The sequence below is a fragment of the Tiliqua scincoides genome, chromosome 1 (assembly GCF_035046505.1).
Source record: "Tiliqua scincoides isolate rTilSci1 chromosome 1, rTilSci1.hap2, whole genome shotgun sequence".
Classification (NCBI taxonomy): domain Eukaryota; kingdom Metazoa; phylum Chordata; class Lepidosauria; order Squamata; family Scincidae; genus Tiliqua; species Tiliqua scincoides.
In genome coordinates, this window is record NC_089821.1 from 126806193 (window position 1) to 126821470 (window position 15278).

The 15278-nt window shown below is 41.0% G+C and overlaps 1 protein-coding gene across 1 annotated transcript in view; it reads left to right on the top strand.

The window, feature by feature from the left end:
* Positions 1-15278, top strand: part of MAP2 (microtubule associated protein 2) — a 119283-nt gene that overhangs the window by 66881 nt on the left and 37124 nt on the right. The window contains exons 4-7 of the mRNA XM_066622038.1: positions 1593-4571; positions 4731-5249; positions 5467-5673; positions 6834-6968. Coding sequence (XP_066478135.1) covers positions 1593-4571; positions 4731-5249; positions 5467-5673; positions 6834-6968 — 3840 coding nt within the window. The remainder of the gene's footprint in view (positions 1-1592; positions 4572-4730; positions 5250-5466; positions 5674-6833; positions 6969-15278) is intronic.

Genomic DNA, 15278 nt, shown 5'->3' on the forward strand with positions numbered 1-15278 from the left:
TTATAAGAGTATGTAAATTAAAAGAACTGTGCAGCATATGGTGCATTAGCTGTGAAATAGCCTTTTCTTGCATAAGGTCTTTTGTTCGCTACTTGTGCAAGGAAAACAATTGTTCCTTAGAAGTAAGCCTGTCACTGCACTTTGAACAGATGCTCTGGATCACAGCCCATAATATTTCACTGGTATATCTTGATGCAGTTTATTATGGAAGCTCTGCCTCCTGTCTTATAAAATTTGTAAAGAAAAGGCAGTATTGTCAAATGTATCATCTGTAGGGTAAAAAAAAGGAAAACATTACCATAGAAACCTGAGATCATCACTCCTGTTATGATGTATTCTTTTTCAGTTTCCTATTAGAATGTTTAGGAGAATACTAACAATGTTTTGCAATCCAATCTTATGCATATTTACTCAGAAGTAAGCTACTGAATTAAGAGCCCAATCCGATCCAACATTCCAGTGCCAATGCAGCCACTATGTAGCCCTGAAGTAAGGCAACAAAAATTCCCTTACCTTGAGGAGGCCTCTGTGACTGCCCCCCACCACCACCACAGGATGCAGTGCACACATCATTGGCACGGTTGCATTAGCACTGGAAAATTGAATCGGATTGGGCCCTATGTGGGGCGTCCTCCTAAATGTATGCTCAGGATTGCAGTGTTAATAATGTATAATTTTGAATCTGTTTAAAACAAATGAAAGATGACACCTCTTGCTGTTTTCTAAGCTCTGACAAATGTTCCTGTTGGAATAATGTACATACTGGGAACTGATATTTTCATTCTTTTTCAGACCTATGTAAATGGGTATTCAATATTGTAACATCATTAAGTAGATTGCATTGTGCAGCCACAAAAAATTGAGTGGGGGATCACAATGCTTGTATTTAGTTGTTTAAAATGTTACCAAAATATATTTAATGCCCTTGATTTTTAAATCAGAAAATCAAGGGCTTCAATTTTTCAGCACTGTTCTGGGCTCTGATTGTGCTTGAAGCAGCAGTTTCATATTTTCCCTTAAAATCTGGCTTTTAATGCGGCTGAGTTCAACTTGTACAAGAGAACAGTTTCATGACAGTACTCTGTATTGACAAAAAAAATACATTATTTCTCATGTAACAAATTGGAAATATGTAAACGCCAATATTCAAACAAAAGGAATTGTGTTATTAAATGGATTTAGAATATTACATATAATATTTATACTGTGCATTTAAAGCAGGTATACAATTATACCTATATATGATTGCAATCCAGAATGCATATCAACTTCATAGCATGGTAAAGCTAAACAAATATGAAGTTGGGTTTATCTTCAGAATAATGATTGTGAGGAAACTGGCCTGTGATAGACAGGTTCTCATTCAGTTACATGCAGTCTTATGTGTTTAGCGCAAATTATCAATCTATTTAGAAAGCTTAGCCCCCTAACAAAAAGTAAAATCAACTGTTTAAAGCAGAACTCTAAATAGGTTTTCTTGTTGCATGTGGCCATATTTTTACCACTCTGCCAAATGATGCTGTAAAACTAGCCTGCTGCTGCCTGTAAATGCTTTAAGTCATCTGTTATAAAATCCAATCAAACAACTGCAGATTTACTTACAGCTTCGAAGATGGAAACCCGTGACCAGGAAGGTACAAGCCTTTTCGCAACTGAGCCATTAGACACAAAGGAATCAGAGAAAGGAAGTAAGACTAGTGAGCAACTTATACGCGATGCCTTAGTTCCACAGCCAGCAAAAACAGAGACTGTAGAAAAAGCAGAATTGCAGAACAAAGGAGAAGAAAAAGTTCTTCCAGATGTTGATTTACTTGGAGAGAAACTTCTGCATAAGGAACAAAAAGATTTGTCAACAGAATTACACAAAGAAAGTAAAGCAGATGAAGCTGCAATTGAAGCACTACCCTCAAAGTCTAAAGATGATCTTGATAATATTCAAAAAAGTGGCATAACCTCTCCTGAAGGCATAGGTTCTTTCTTGCCTTCAGAATGTACAGTGACTGTAACAGGCACAGCTGAAAGTGTCTTTTCTTCAGATGCTTCGCCAGCAGTTCTGTATAAACCTGAGCCAGAAGATAGCAACAAAACAGTGCAAATATCTATGACCACAGAGATTGCCAAAGACCTTTCAAGAGATCAAGGAACTGACAAACACCAATCAAAAAAACAGGAAGAAGAATTTGCAGCAGTGAGTGCTTGTGTCGCAAAACCAGTCACAGAGCAAACACCAACCGAAAATGTTCCTTTTTGGGAGGAAGAGAAAGATATGACAGAGGATGAAAGTGATGAAGACCGATACTCCATTCCCAGGAAACAGAAATTCAAAGGATCAGATGACGCAGTGCATGACCAACGAACAACTGTTTTAGATCAAGAGGCTGACTCTAAAAAGTTATCTGATGCTTTCAGAGCCGAAGAGTTTGAGATACCTGGGGCTTCATCAATATCAGATATTAAAAAAGAGGAAAGCCCCAGCTCTGCAGACAGATTCAACCAAGAATTATTTCCTGAAAAACTTAAAGAGCCCTCAGAGAAAGCTCCATTATCTCCAACAATAGAGAAAGCTCCTGTTGAACCTAGTAAAGAACTTCTGCAAGAAAAAGATTCGGGAAAGAGCGGGAAAGAGGATGTGTTTTCCACTGCAGATTCAGGATCTCACAAAACGCTAGAAGAGGACAAATCAGGAATGTCTAAGTATTTTGAAACATCTACCCTCAAAGATGAAGCTATCAAAAGTGATGTGCTACAGCAGGGCAGTGATTACTATGAACTGAGTGATACTAAAGAACAGTCCTATGACCCTTACCATAAAGACTTCTTACTATGTCAAGAAGATGCCGAGGAATTTCAGCCAGAGGCATACCAGTGTCCCAGTGCACCTGCTCATGAAATAGGATATAGTACTCTTGCTCAGGGCTTTCAAAAAGATGAAGCCAAGGAGCCTAGCTCTCCTACAGAAAGAATGTATACTATTGACCCAAACGTATATGGGGATAAGAGAGAACTCCATAATAAAAATAAAGATGACTTAACTCTAAGCAGGAGCTTGGGACTTGGTGGCAGATCTGCCATAGAGCAGAGGAGTATGTCAATTAACCTGCCAATGTCCTGCTTGGACTCTATAGCACTGGGATTTAACTTTGGGCGTACACATGACCTTTCGCCTCTAGGTTCAGATATTCTAGATAACGCTAGTGGGGATGAAGATGATGATTACCTACCAGCCACCACCCCAGCAATGGAAAAAGCTCCTTCCTTCCCAACAGAGAGCAGGGAAGAAGATGAACAAATGGAGGAGTCAAAAGTAAAAGGAGAAGGAGAGATCCAAGTAGAGCCTTTATGTGAGTCACCCTTTCTGGCTAAAGATTATTACAAAAACGGGACTGTGATGGCTCCTGATTTGCCGGAAATGTTAGATTTGGCTGGCACAAGATCAGGATTAGCATCAGTGAGTGCAGAGGCTGAGGTAGCACAAAGGAAAACAGGCCTGTCAGATGCTGTTGTGGAAGACAGCAGTGCAACCCAGCTCCTTGCAGCAAACGAGAACCACATGACTCTAAAAGCTGACAGTCAACTCGAAGACCTAGGTTACTGTGTTTTCAATAAGTACACAGTGCCGATGCCATCTCCAGTCCAGGACAGTGAAAATTTGACAGAAGAAAGCTTTCCTTTGGATGAGAAAATTCGAAGAGGCGTAGTGACAGATCTCTCTTTGATAGAAGTGAAGTTGGCAGCCGCTGAGAGAGCCAAAGAAGAGAAAGATGTCTCTGGTGACTCACCTATTTTGGGCAAGGAGTTTGAGCAGGAAAGAAAAGCTCTTGATAAACTAGACACTGTGTTAGAAAAAAGTGAGGAACACACTGATTTTAAAGAAGTCTATCTGCCTGAGGATACCGAACAAGAAGAAACAAGGCTGGGTTCAACTTTTGAAAGTGCAGATGATCAAATACCAGTAGGCCTGGAAGAGAAAGTTTTGTCGTTGACTGAGGAAAAGGAAACGGCCGTTCATGTTGCTGCAGAGTTGGGCAAGGTGGAAATCTCCTGTAAACCAGATTACGATGCTATAAAGCACGATATGGATTCTGCTGCTCGCCAAGTTGAGCAGGAATACCAGAGTAAGTTAGCAGTTCATGTCAGTGAGTTTGTTTCAGAGCAGGGTTCAGATGATCAAGAAAAGACCACATTGCCACAAGATCCAAGTATCTGTACAAAAACCGAACCTAGTTATGTGAAAGATGCCACCAAACTATCTGAAACTGAAGTTAAGGAAAAAGGGCCTAAGCCTGACTTGGTGCATCAAGAAGCAGTGGATAAAGAAGAATCTTATGAGTCAAGTGGAGATAATGATCAAGGCCAAGAGGGCTTGCCTGGAGAAACTTCCAAACCAGAAAGCATACCTGCGTTTGAAGAAGAAACTGCATCACAATTGCTGGTGGAAGAATCAGCCAAGCAGACAGACATATCTAAAGTTACACAAGAAGAAACAACCGAAATCCAAATGGAGAACATACCACAACCTGAGAAAGACAATGTGGAATTAGCTGTATCTGTGAAAACGGAAGATTTGCCATGTGATTTAACATTTGAGGAAGTGAGAGTAGATGATGGACAACAACATGAGAACGAGAATAAGCCAGGTGAAGAATATGAGGAAGTAATTAAACAAAGTGAAGAAAACAAGGAAGAAATTCAAACTAAGCAAGCTGAAGAGCATGTGGAACAGAGCAAAGTAGAAGACAAACAAGGGGAGGAGATAAAGGAAAAAGAAAAACATGAAGAACAAAATGAACCAGAAGAACAGGAAGAAGAAATTATACAAGAAGAGGATGAGCAAACAAGCAAAGAAAGGGATTTGGAGAAACCTGACGAGGAAGAAGAGGTGTGTAAAGCTGTCCCTGAGGAAGTGCCTGAACTCAAAGGAGTAATAGAGTCTGTTGTTACAATTGAGGATGACTTTATCACAATAGTGCAGACAACGGTAGATGACGGAGAAACAGCCTCCCATAGTGTGAGATTTGCTGAAGTACAACAGGCTGTCACAGAAGAAGAAGGCTTCCATCCTGAAGAGGAGGTGGTGTCTGATGCTCAAGAAGAGACAAAGGAGAGCTCTCTGGAAGCTCCTGGTTCACCGGAAAGAGAAGACATTCCCCTGACTGATTACAAGACAGAGACGTATGATGATTATAAAGATGAAACCACCATTGATGACTCCATCCTGGACACAGACAGCATATGGGTGGATACTCAAGGTGTGCCTTATCCTTTTTTTCTTTTTTAGCTTCCAAAATAATATCCTAATAATAAATTGATAATAATTTTATCTCAGTACCTTCAGGAATGTTATTAAAATAATGTCAATATAAAGCAACCTGATTTTTTAAAAAAAATATTTTGAATCCCACCAAAGCATTATTAACATTTTTACTAATCCTGTTTTTGTTGTTATAATTTACTCTGATCCTGCAGATGATGATAGGAGCATCATGACAGAACAGTTAGAGACTGTTCCTAAAGAGGAGAAGGCAGAGAGAGAATTGCGGAGACCGTCTCTCGATAAGCATAAAAAAGAGAAACCTTTAAAAACTGGGAGAGGCAGGATTTCCACTCCTGAAAGGAAAATAGCTAAAAAGGAACCTAGCACAGTCTCCAGAGATGAAGTGAGAAGGAAAAAAGGTTCATGTAATACTTGCTCTCTTTTCCTTTCATACTGTACTGTGAGTTTTTCATCTGTTTCCCAAGAGGCGTATTTTAGCACTACATTTTAATCAGAGGATATGCACTTGCACTAATAGCAAGGCATAAGCCAACACTACATCTATTTCTCCATTTTTATGCTGGTGGTATTCTTCTATGTATTGTGTGAACATTGTATATGGCACTGCATCTTCATCTGCTTGGATTCATTAATCCTCAAGTAATAACAGCAGCATAAAGTCACATGCCACCCGGTATCTTTTGTGTTCTGGGTAACTACCTGGCAATATTTCCATCTCACTAATTTCCACACCAACCATGTGAGCTAACATACTGTTATTCCTGTTATTCTTACAAGGTGAGGAAGTGAGAGTGAGAAACAGAGACTTGCCAGTGGGTACTCAGGAGGTCTGGTTGCCCTGGTATTTGAACCCTGGTCAGTGTCCAACATTCTGAGCCACGCTGGACTGGCCAAATGTAGGACCCAGTCTAAACAATACATTAGCCTTGTGGTGAATAGATAATTTTATGTGATAGTTGAGTTCACTTAACTCCATTATCACATGAGATTTCCTCCCCATTCAACCTCAAATCCCCTTGATTCATTCTTGTATTAAAAGAATGGTGGGATTTGTGTCCCATTTAGGCCAGGTTCAAGTTAAGCCTACATCCTGCAAACCTGAGCAGTAAGAATCCTCAATCGCATATAACTGTGTAACTGGGCATTACCCCTCCTGACATAGTCCTAGTAGCTACCTAAAGTTAAGACTGTCACAGAAATCCCCATCATGAAACAGATATGACTGGTCAGATAGCAGTATTGATGCAGGATGAACCAATGCAAGATGAACCTGCTTTACCATCTCCCTATTCTGGCATATTCCTATGAAATTTGTATAGAATTTGGACAGCTTGCAAGGGATGTATGTGGTGGAGGGTGGAGTGGCATCTGTCACCCTATGATGTGAAGATCAGTTGCTGCCAGTGACACCAGCTGCAGAGGCTCTGGGCATTGGTAGGTGCAAGTTCTAACTCAAGGGCTAACTTGGCACCAACAGCCAGAATGTTGTCATGTTGAAATATATTTCCATTTCTAATTTTTTATTTCTGATTGTATGCTCTTGTTTTCTTGTCTATAGCTGTATATAAGAAAGCTGAACTTGCTAAAAAAGCTGAAGTTCAGGCTCACTCTCCTTCCAGGAAAATCATTTTAAAACCTGCTATCAAACATACTAGACCAACTCATCACTCCTGTGTTAAGCGGAAGCAGACAGGTGACTGTGCTGTCTTGAATTTTTGCAACGTGGCTGGCAAACATAGACATTACTATTGTTATTATCATTTGTAATCTCATTGCTCTACTGGCTGCTCTAGTTTTGATTTTAATTTTTTTCCTCCTAGACTTTTTCTGCTGTCGTGAATGATATTGCTTTTTGGGTGTTTTTTTTACATCATGCTCTTCTTTTTAATTTTTTTTTTTAAACAGAGGCCATGATCATGTATGCTTGTCATGCTTGGATTTCCCAAGTTCTGTAGTTGTTTCTTGGCATTGTGGTTTGACAGTGGTGTTGTAGAAACCTCTCTATTTTGCTTTCTTTGTTTTGTTATAGCTTTTTTTGTTAATTTTTGCTCTGTTCTGGTGAGAAAGTGCTAATGGCTTTAAACCATGGTTTACATTTTTTCATCTATTTCCCTTTTTGCCTCTCATGCATAATAATAAGAAACATTTCAGCATTGTTCAAGCTTGTATTTATATTGCCTGCATTGGCTCTCTTTCAGATCTATTGCAATGTTTTATGTCTTAAACATTTTATGCATTAAAGCACCAAAACGGCAGGGCAAATTCAGCTCTGTCATGAAGACAAAAAAAGAAGAAATCTCCATTCTGAACAGCGGACATATTTCAACAAGCATAAATTTTCTGATTATTACTCTTTTTGCATGAGAACCCTGGAAAATACAGGATGCAAAAATTGGGAAATCTTGCAGCTTATGAATATCACAAAATGGACAACCAGATTCTTGGGTTGTGTGGTGCTAGTGGCAAAGGGGAAAAGGATAAATTGACACAATCTTCAAGGAACAATGCCTATGAAAATCCCTTTGAAATGAATTGGAGTTGTGAAAGAAGAACGGTTTTGCATAACTCATTCATTTGAGTTGAGCTTTGATGGAAAAAGTTAACTGGAACATTCACATAGAAGTCCCATCTCTTCCCTCTTTCACTCACACACGTACACTCTGTCTCTGTCAGTTAAAGGGAAGAAGAATAAATACCAAGCACATTCACTTTAGACTAAGTTTATGAAAGGAACCACATTACGTCCTGCATAAGACAATTCTGCTTTCTAGAAAAAAGTGTTTTTTCCTTCCAAGTTCAAGCAGAAGTGGAAGAAATTTCCCTTATCTTAGAGTGTCATAGTGGGTATGCATTTCAGTAGCTTACAAATGAAAGAACTGTACTATAGACTATGATTACAGCTCAAATCCAGTGCTTTTTTTTGCATCCTAAAGCTTTTTTTAAAACGTTTACCAGAATTACATTTACAGGAAGCTGGCTCTTTGCTTATATTAGCAACAAAAACTATATTTTATAAACTTTTTGCTCTGGGCTCAACTCCACAAAAAGAAGAAAATCCAACTTAGCCAATATGTTATCATATGTGTAGTACACATACATGTATTACAGAACATGTTGTGATTTATGTGTGCTCCAATGTACTGAAGTGGTTGGTTAAACAATATACATCACTCAAGTACAACCATGATCTACAGCAGCAATTTTCAGCCTTTTTCAGCTCACGGCACTCTGACAAGGCACTAAAATTGTCAAGGCACACAATCAGCTTTTTCACAATTGACAGCGCACACCATATTGCCAGTGGGGGACTCACATTCCCCACTGGCCCTAATAAATGACCTTCCCCTAAATTCCTGTGGCACACCTGTGGACCACTCATGGCACACCAATGTGCCACAGCATAGTGGTTGAAAATGGCTGATCTAGAGTTTAGAGAGGAAAAAAAGTACAACATTGTGGGTTATTTTTTAGATTTAAAGATTTAAAAGAAAACAATGTTTGATTTATAAAACCATATTTGTTAGTAATATTTGGTTCCATCCACCTATATGGGTGAATGGAACCCTTCCCCTCCCATTATAGTTGTCTGATATGGCCTTTTAGCAACCTTCAGTTCAAATACAGGCTTTTGTATGTATAAAAATGAAAGTGGTTGCTCTAAGGGGAAAAGCTTTTGAGACAACCTTTCTGTTTCTGTTCCATTTTAGATAGAATCACACAACTAATTACCTTGTGCAGATCCATGATTCTTTTTCTCAGTATTTTTCTTCAGTGTACAACAGCAGCCATGACTTTACCTGAACAGAGGTCAGAGATAGGGGAGAGAGAAGACTGTTCAACTTTTTCTCTGCATTCACCCCAAATCACATCCCACAGCTGCTTTCTTACCTGATAGGAAAATAGTGGTAACAAACAGAAATTAGGGTCAACAACAGTACATAAACAGATGTTGTTGGTGTTCCCAATACATTGCCGATTTTTATCTGTCACAAAGACATATTCAATTTATTCATAAAGCAGCTGAGGGGAGCTCAGTTCTGATGTTCCCCACACCTGCTGGAGCAGCACCGCAAAAGTGGCTACTGCTGTATCCAGCAGGTGCTAGGCAGTCGACTTTCCTTCCTTTATCACAGGGAAAGCCCCAAGCCCTGTTATTTTGCTAGTGCACACTTGTGAAACTCTGTGTTCCTCAGTTCCTCCACCTGTTCAGCCTTCCCCACCCCCTAGAGGCTGCACCGCTGCCCGGTGGTCTCACTTACCCCTGATAGTGGCTTGGGTCTGGTACCTGACTGACGTGGGCACAGTGCCAGTGCTCCCTACTCCCCAGGTGCCGTAAATGTGCTTTATGGCACCCAATGCTGGCACTAGGGCTCAGCGCCAGCACTAAGCGCTGAAGGAGCTCAAGATTAGCCTGTATATAGCTGCACAGCAGCAATCTCTGACAAACTGTCAGAGGTGCCTGGTGTGCCGTTTTATTGAGCTGCTTCATGAAAGAATTGAATATTCTTTGAGAAAAATGAAAAGATATCCCTGTTTGGAAAAATAAGAGGTCCCTGTACCTTTTCCCCATCTGAGGGGAGAGCTATCAAGAAGGGTGATTTTGAAGGGACAAACAGTTCACAAGGAAAAGATAAAACAGAAAGAGCTTCCCTGCCCTACTTGAGATCTTGCATTCAACCTAAAGCCACCTGTTGCATTATGGAGAAAAAAAATCACCACATTACAGAAGCATGTAATGTGGCATTTAGCCCAGGTTAAGGTCATTTTCACCCTGGAGGCATAAAGAGGCAATTTGCTTCAATTTGGTTTGTAATGCAAATGTAAAACTTACATAAACAAGAACACTCATTTGTTTACAGGTGCCTTCTCTCTTTTTCTTCCCTGTGAATAGTTACCATATGTAACCATGAATAGTATGAGAGATGCTCAAAGATCCAATACTTACTAAAATAAAAAACATCCTGCCAGTGCAGCCATGCCAATCCACTCCACTCCAACACTCCATCCCGTGGGTTGTACCTTTACCTTGGGGTAAGCCTCTGCTGCCCCAATGAGTTTCCTCAAGTCTGCGCTGGACATGTTGCTGGTGTGGAATTGAGGAGAGTAAGGCAGAGGGAAGGAACAAGGATAAGATCCTGGTGCAGGCCAGGTGGGATCCCCCCTCCCTTTCCTGTTCTATCTCCTGCCCACCCCTTTCCCCACCCAGATACCCCGTCTTTCCCCCTCCCTGCCTCGCCACCATCTTATTGACACTAGTGGTGTGCCCGTGTCGGTGCCCGCACATGGCCAGCAGCCATATGCACTCATGGTCTTGTCATGCGCAATGTTGCAGTGGCACTTCCACCAGTGGAATGTGGCCTCACATGTGAAATTCCACACTCGGCACAAGAAGTGGGCATCAGTACTGAAGTCGAGTTTTACAACTCGAGCAGAAATGAGGGTCACAGTCTTCGAATGAGTCCTCAAGACAGAAATGAACCCTAGACTAGATTAATACAGAACAGAACTGAGCCTTTCATCACAAGCAATGCTCAAGAACCACTGAAGAAAATAGTTTTTCATTTCCTACACATTATAAGGAAATATAAGAGGGAGCTGCAACAAAATTTTGCATTTCCCCAACCCTGATGTTTAATAAAGACTCAGGGCCCAATCCTATCCAATTTTCTAGTGCCGGAGCAGCCTGTCTGCCTTGCTATGGGGATTGCACTTCATCCTGTGATGGGGAAGCAGTCACAGAGGCCTCCTCAAGGTATGGGAACATTTGTTCCCTTACCTCAGGGCTGCACTGCAGCTGCACCAGTGCTGGAAAGTTGGATAGAATTGGATAGAGTTGGATAGGATCCTCAAGCAGCTCAGTTCCCTCTCTCTGCCCCTTCCTGTGTTCATCTGTTGGCTATTTTCCAACTGCCACCTTGTCAACATTCCTTGGTTCCTGAGGGTTCCCAAGCAAGCTCAGTCAGCATCAGCTCTTTTGGGGGTGTTTGACCTTTACTGCCTCTTATATACTAATAGCAAGTCCCTGACTATCTAGAAACCACTAGTTTGTCTGTGGGTGTGCACATTTTGCTTCTAAACAGGCACTCAGTCATCTGAATTAGCTGTTAATTCATGTAATAATGCTAGAGAATTTCTTCTGTTAGAAAGTGGCTGAAATAGCCATTCTTGTGTTACAAATGCCACAGACAATCAAATGTAACTCACTAAAATATAATATTAAAATCACCTCACATTTGTATGCCAAATTGGGGTGAGTTGGCTGCCACACTTCTGTACTGCAGCGAGTCATGAACTCTTCACTCACAACAGGAGAGGAAACTGAATGCTTTCCACATGCGCTGCCTCCGACGTATTCTCGGCATCACCTGGCAGGACAAAGTTCCAAACAACACAGTCCTGGAACGTGCTGGAATTCCTAGCATGTATGCACTACTGAAACAGAGACGCCTGCGTTGGCTCGGTCATGTCGTGAGAATGGATGATGGCCGGATCCCAAAGGATCTCCTCTATGGAGAACTTGTGCAAGGAAAGCGCCCTACAGGTAGACCACAGCTGCGATACAAGGACATCTGCAAGAGGGATCTGAAGGCCTTAGGAGTGGACCTCGACAAGTGGGAAACCCTGGCCTCTGAGCACCCCGCTTGGAGGCAGGCTGTGCAACATGGCCTTTCCCAGTTTGAAGAGACACTTGGCCAACAGTCTGAGGCTAAGAGGCAAAGAAGCAAGGCCCATAACCAGGGAGACAGGCCAGGGACAGACTGCACTTGCTCCCAGTGTGGAAGGGATTGTCACTCCCGAATCGGCCTTTTCAGCCACACTAGACGCTGTTCCAGAACCACCATCCAGAGCGCGATACCATAGTCTTTCGAGACTGAAGGTTGCCAACTAGAAAGAAAAAAACAAAAAAAAAGCTAAACTATGGCCTCTTCGCTAATATTTCAAGGTAACTTTAAAGATTACAAAAACCAACTTGTGTCAAGCAATTAAAAGGCCCTAAGAACAAGCTCTTTGCACACAGGCTATCTCAGTTGGAATGCCACCAAGTCATTGGGGCATATTTGAAGTCCTCTGAGCAGTGGAAGAAAAACAGGCCTATAGTGGAAATGCTGTGGTGAAGGGTATATTAGGGGACATTAGGAGGGAGAAAGAGAATCAGAACCTACATACAGATAGCCTGGTATAGTTAAGGTTATTTAGGCTCCCATCCTGTTCCCCGTCACAAGCATTGATGGAGCAGTGCCAAAAAGGCATGCACTTGATCCTATGGTGGGGAAGGCAATCAGACAGCCTGTAGGCTGGTAGGCTGCTGTATCTCCAATGGGTTTTCTCTGACTATATGTTTTGGTGGCTTTTGTCCATGGAGAGAAAAGCACCGGAGAGGTTTAAAACAGGAGAGATAAGAGTGTGTGCCACTGCTGCTGGATCCACCTCCTCCTGACTCTTCCCTGCCCTTGTTCCTTTCTCTCCCACCCAGTTATCCCTCTAGTCCTCCCTCCTCTCCATCCACAACCTGCCCCCACCACTGATTTACCAGCACTGGGGACTCCAGGCAGCCTGCTGCTGAGAGACCAGTGCCACTTTCTGTTTCTGGTAGCGGCCCAGTTGCACGCTATACGGTGTCACATTTTATCACACTGTAGGTTGGGCTGTGCTGCTGAAACTCTAGTTCCAGCAGTGCAGCATGATCATAGGATCAGACAATTAATTGTATTAAATATTAATAAAAATTTAATGTTATAGCCCAAGGAAAAAAAGGAATGTCTCTCCCTATTATAAGGCACTTTGGAGGTTGGTAGCTAATGCTGTTCCCTCAGACATGTCAAACACATATTAGTCCATCCTTGCCTTTAGTTCTGAAGGCCATTAACTTTGTACCTTCCAATCTCCAGTAAGATTGCACAAATTATATTGCACAAATAAGCAATATGTTGATGATGGGTCAATACTAGAAATGTAAGATGGGCTTTTTTTGGTTCTAGTTTTAAAAGAAGATGGAAAAAGGAACTGTCAAGTACATATTCTAGAATCTTCATATTGTTCCTAGTTTCTTATAATTCATGCCCCATAATTTAATAATTTTTGTACCCTACTAATTGCATAGTCAAAGGCTAGGAACCCCTAAGGCTGCAGCTCTGTGCACACTTCTTTGGAAATAAGCCTCTCTGAATACAGCAGGCTTTCTTCTGAGAAGCCAGAAGCTGCTCAGCCAGAGCAATGTCTGTGTCACTCAAAGATGTCTGTATCCACACAATCTTAAGCATACTTACCTCGAATTGGGGAAAAAAATGGGACTGCCTTCTGATAAAGATCCGTAGGCGTGGGAATGAGAAGATTATTGCTGGAACAGGTTTTAGAAAAAGGCAAGCTGTTGAAGACTACTTCACACAATCAGAGATACCTGTAGTTGCTCCAAACATTGTTGATTCTGGGTTGTATCACATAAGATGGAAAAGAAGGCAAAGTTTGAAGAAAGCCATTTTAAGTCATTTTAGTCATCACTATCTGGATGTTGCCTTAACTTGTACTTCACTATTTGATTGGTTGAAAATGTAAGCCTTTGCTTCCTTTGTGACATCACAGCATGGATATCATAGGGGGCATCAATTTACACTCTGAACTGGGACAAACATGTATTAGGTTTGTCTTCCACATTTTAAGTTTCCTGGTGTGTACCCCAGGATTAAACATGCTTGTTGCATAACTGAACTGGTAGCAGAGCTCCATGGGACAGGGTGAAGCCATGATCCAGGTTTATTGTTCAGGTGGAGGAATTGTTATGCTTTCAGGTAAGTCAGCAATACAAGCATTTTCACTCCCTCATTTCAATAGTGGATTAGTGTCTGAAACAAAAAGAAGAGTCTGTTTTTTGGATATAAATTGGCATAAAAAAATAGAATGCATGCAGCTCATGTTGAATATGTTCTATAAGATACTTAAAATTGGAACCCATCTTCTCTTTTGGCACAATCCTATGCTTATCTACTCAGAAGTAAGTCCCACTGTCTTCAGTGAGACTTACTCCTAGGAAAGGGTGCATAGGATTTCAGCCTCTGTTTTCTTTTTCTCTCCTGCACTCCTCACCACAACTTATCACCTAGTTTGAAATAAGAGATTGTTTACATGAATGCTGTATCAAAATGATAGTGCCACCAGAAATTTGGTTCAGAGAAGTGGAACGTGATGAACCAGTATGCTGCATTTAGCTAGGCCAATGGGAATCTATCATGGATGGAGCACAGGTTTGAGATAGTTTTGTGAATGGAAGGGTCTAAAGATTCTTGATCCCAGAAGCTATCTGTGCCAGGCTAACCTTGCTTCATAAATCACACTGTCAATCACAATGATACTTTGGATTTCACATTACACCTCTCATCTTACCATGAACATTACAGTGTACTTGTAGTCTATAGATATATGGGATCTCACATTGTCCAGTTTTTCCAAAAGGGTGGAAACCATGTCAAAAACATAACACACTTCATAGTAATGTGGAGATTTCATATTATGCAACAATTCATGGAGGGTGGAACATGATGGCCATGTCAGCCATTCAGTTACCACGTCCCTAGTTGCCTCTTTCTATATAAATTTCACTTCTGTTCAAACCACGCATTAGAAATAGCACACCACAAACAACTAGCTTTTCAGTTACATCATCTAAATATTTCTCTCCCGTTTTTCTTCATAAAAGTATGACTGGAGAAACTGAAGATGCCAAAGACTATCATGCGCAGCCCAAATAATCCATACCAAAAAGGCCAAAGAATGTTAGTTCAATTGTTGTTACCGTGGTTGCTTGAATAAAATTAAAAAATCCAAATTAACCAAAACTAAAGTCATGTTGGGGAGTTGTAATTTCTAACATGGAGAAAAGGATTTTTGTCTGCTTTACAACTTCATTAGACCAGTTGTAGCCAATAGTGAATTTATTTGTTTCTTAAGGTTGCATGGCACTTCAAACTAAAAGTGGTAAGGTTGACTTTGAAATTGTTTTAAACTCTTA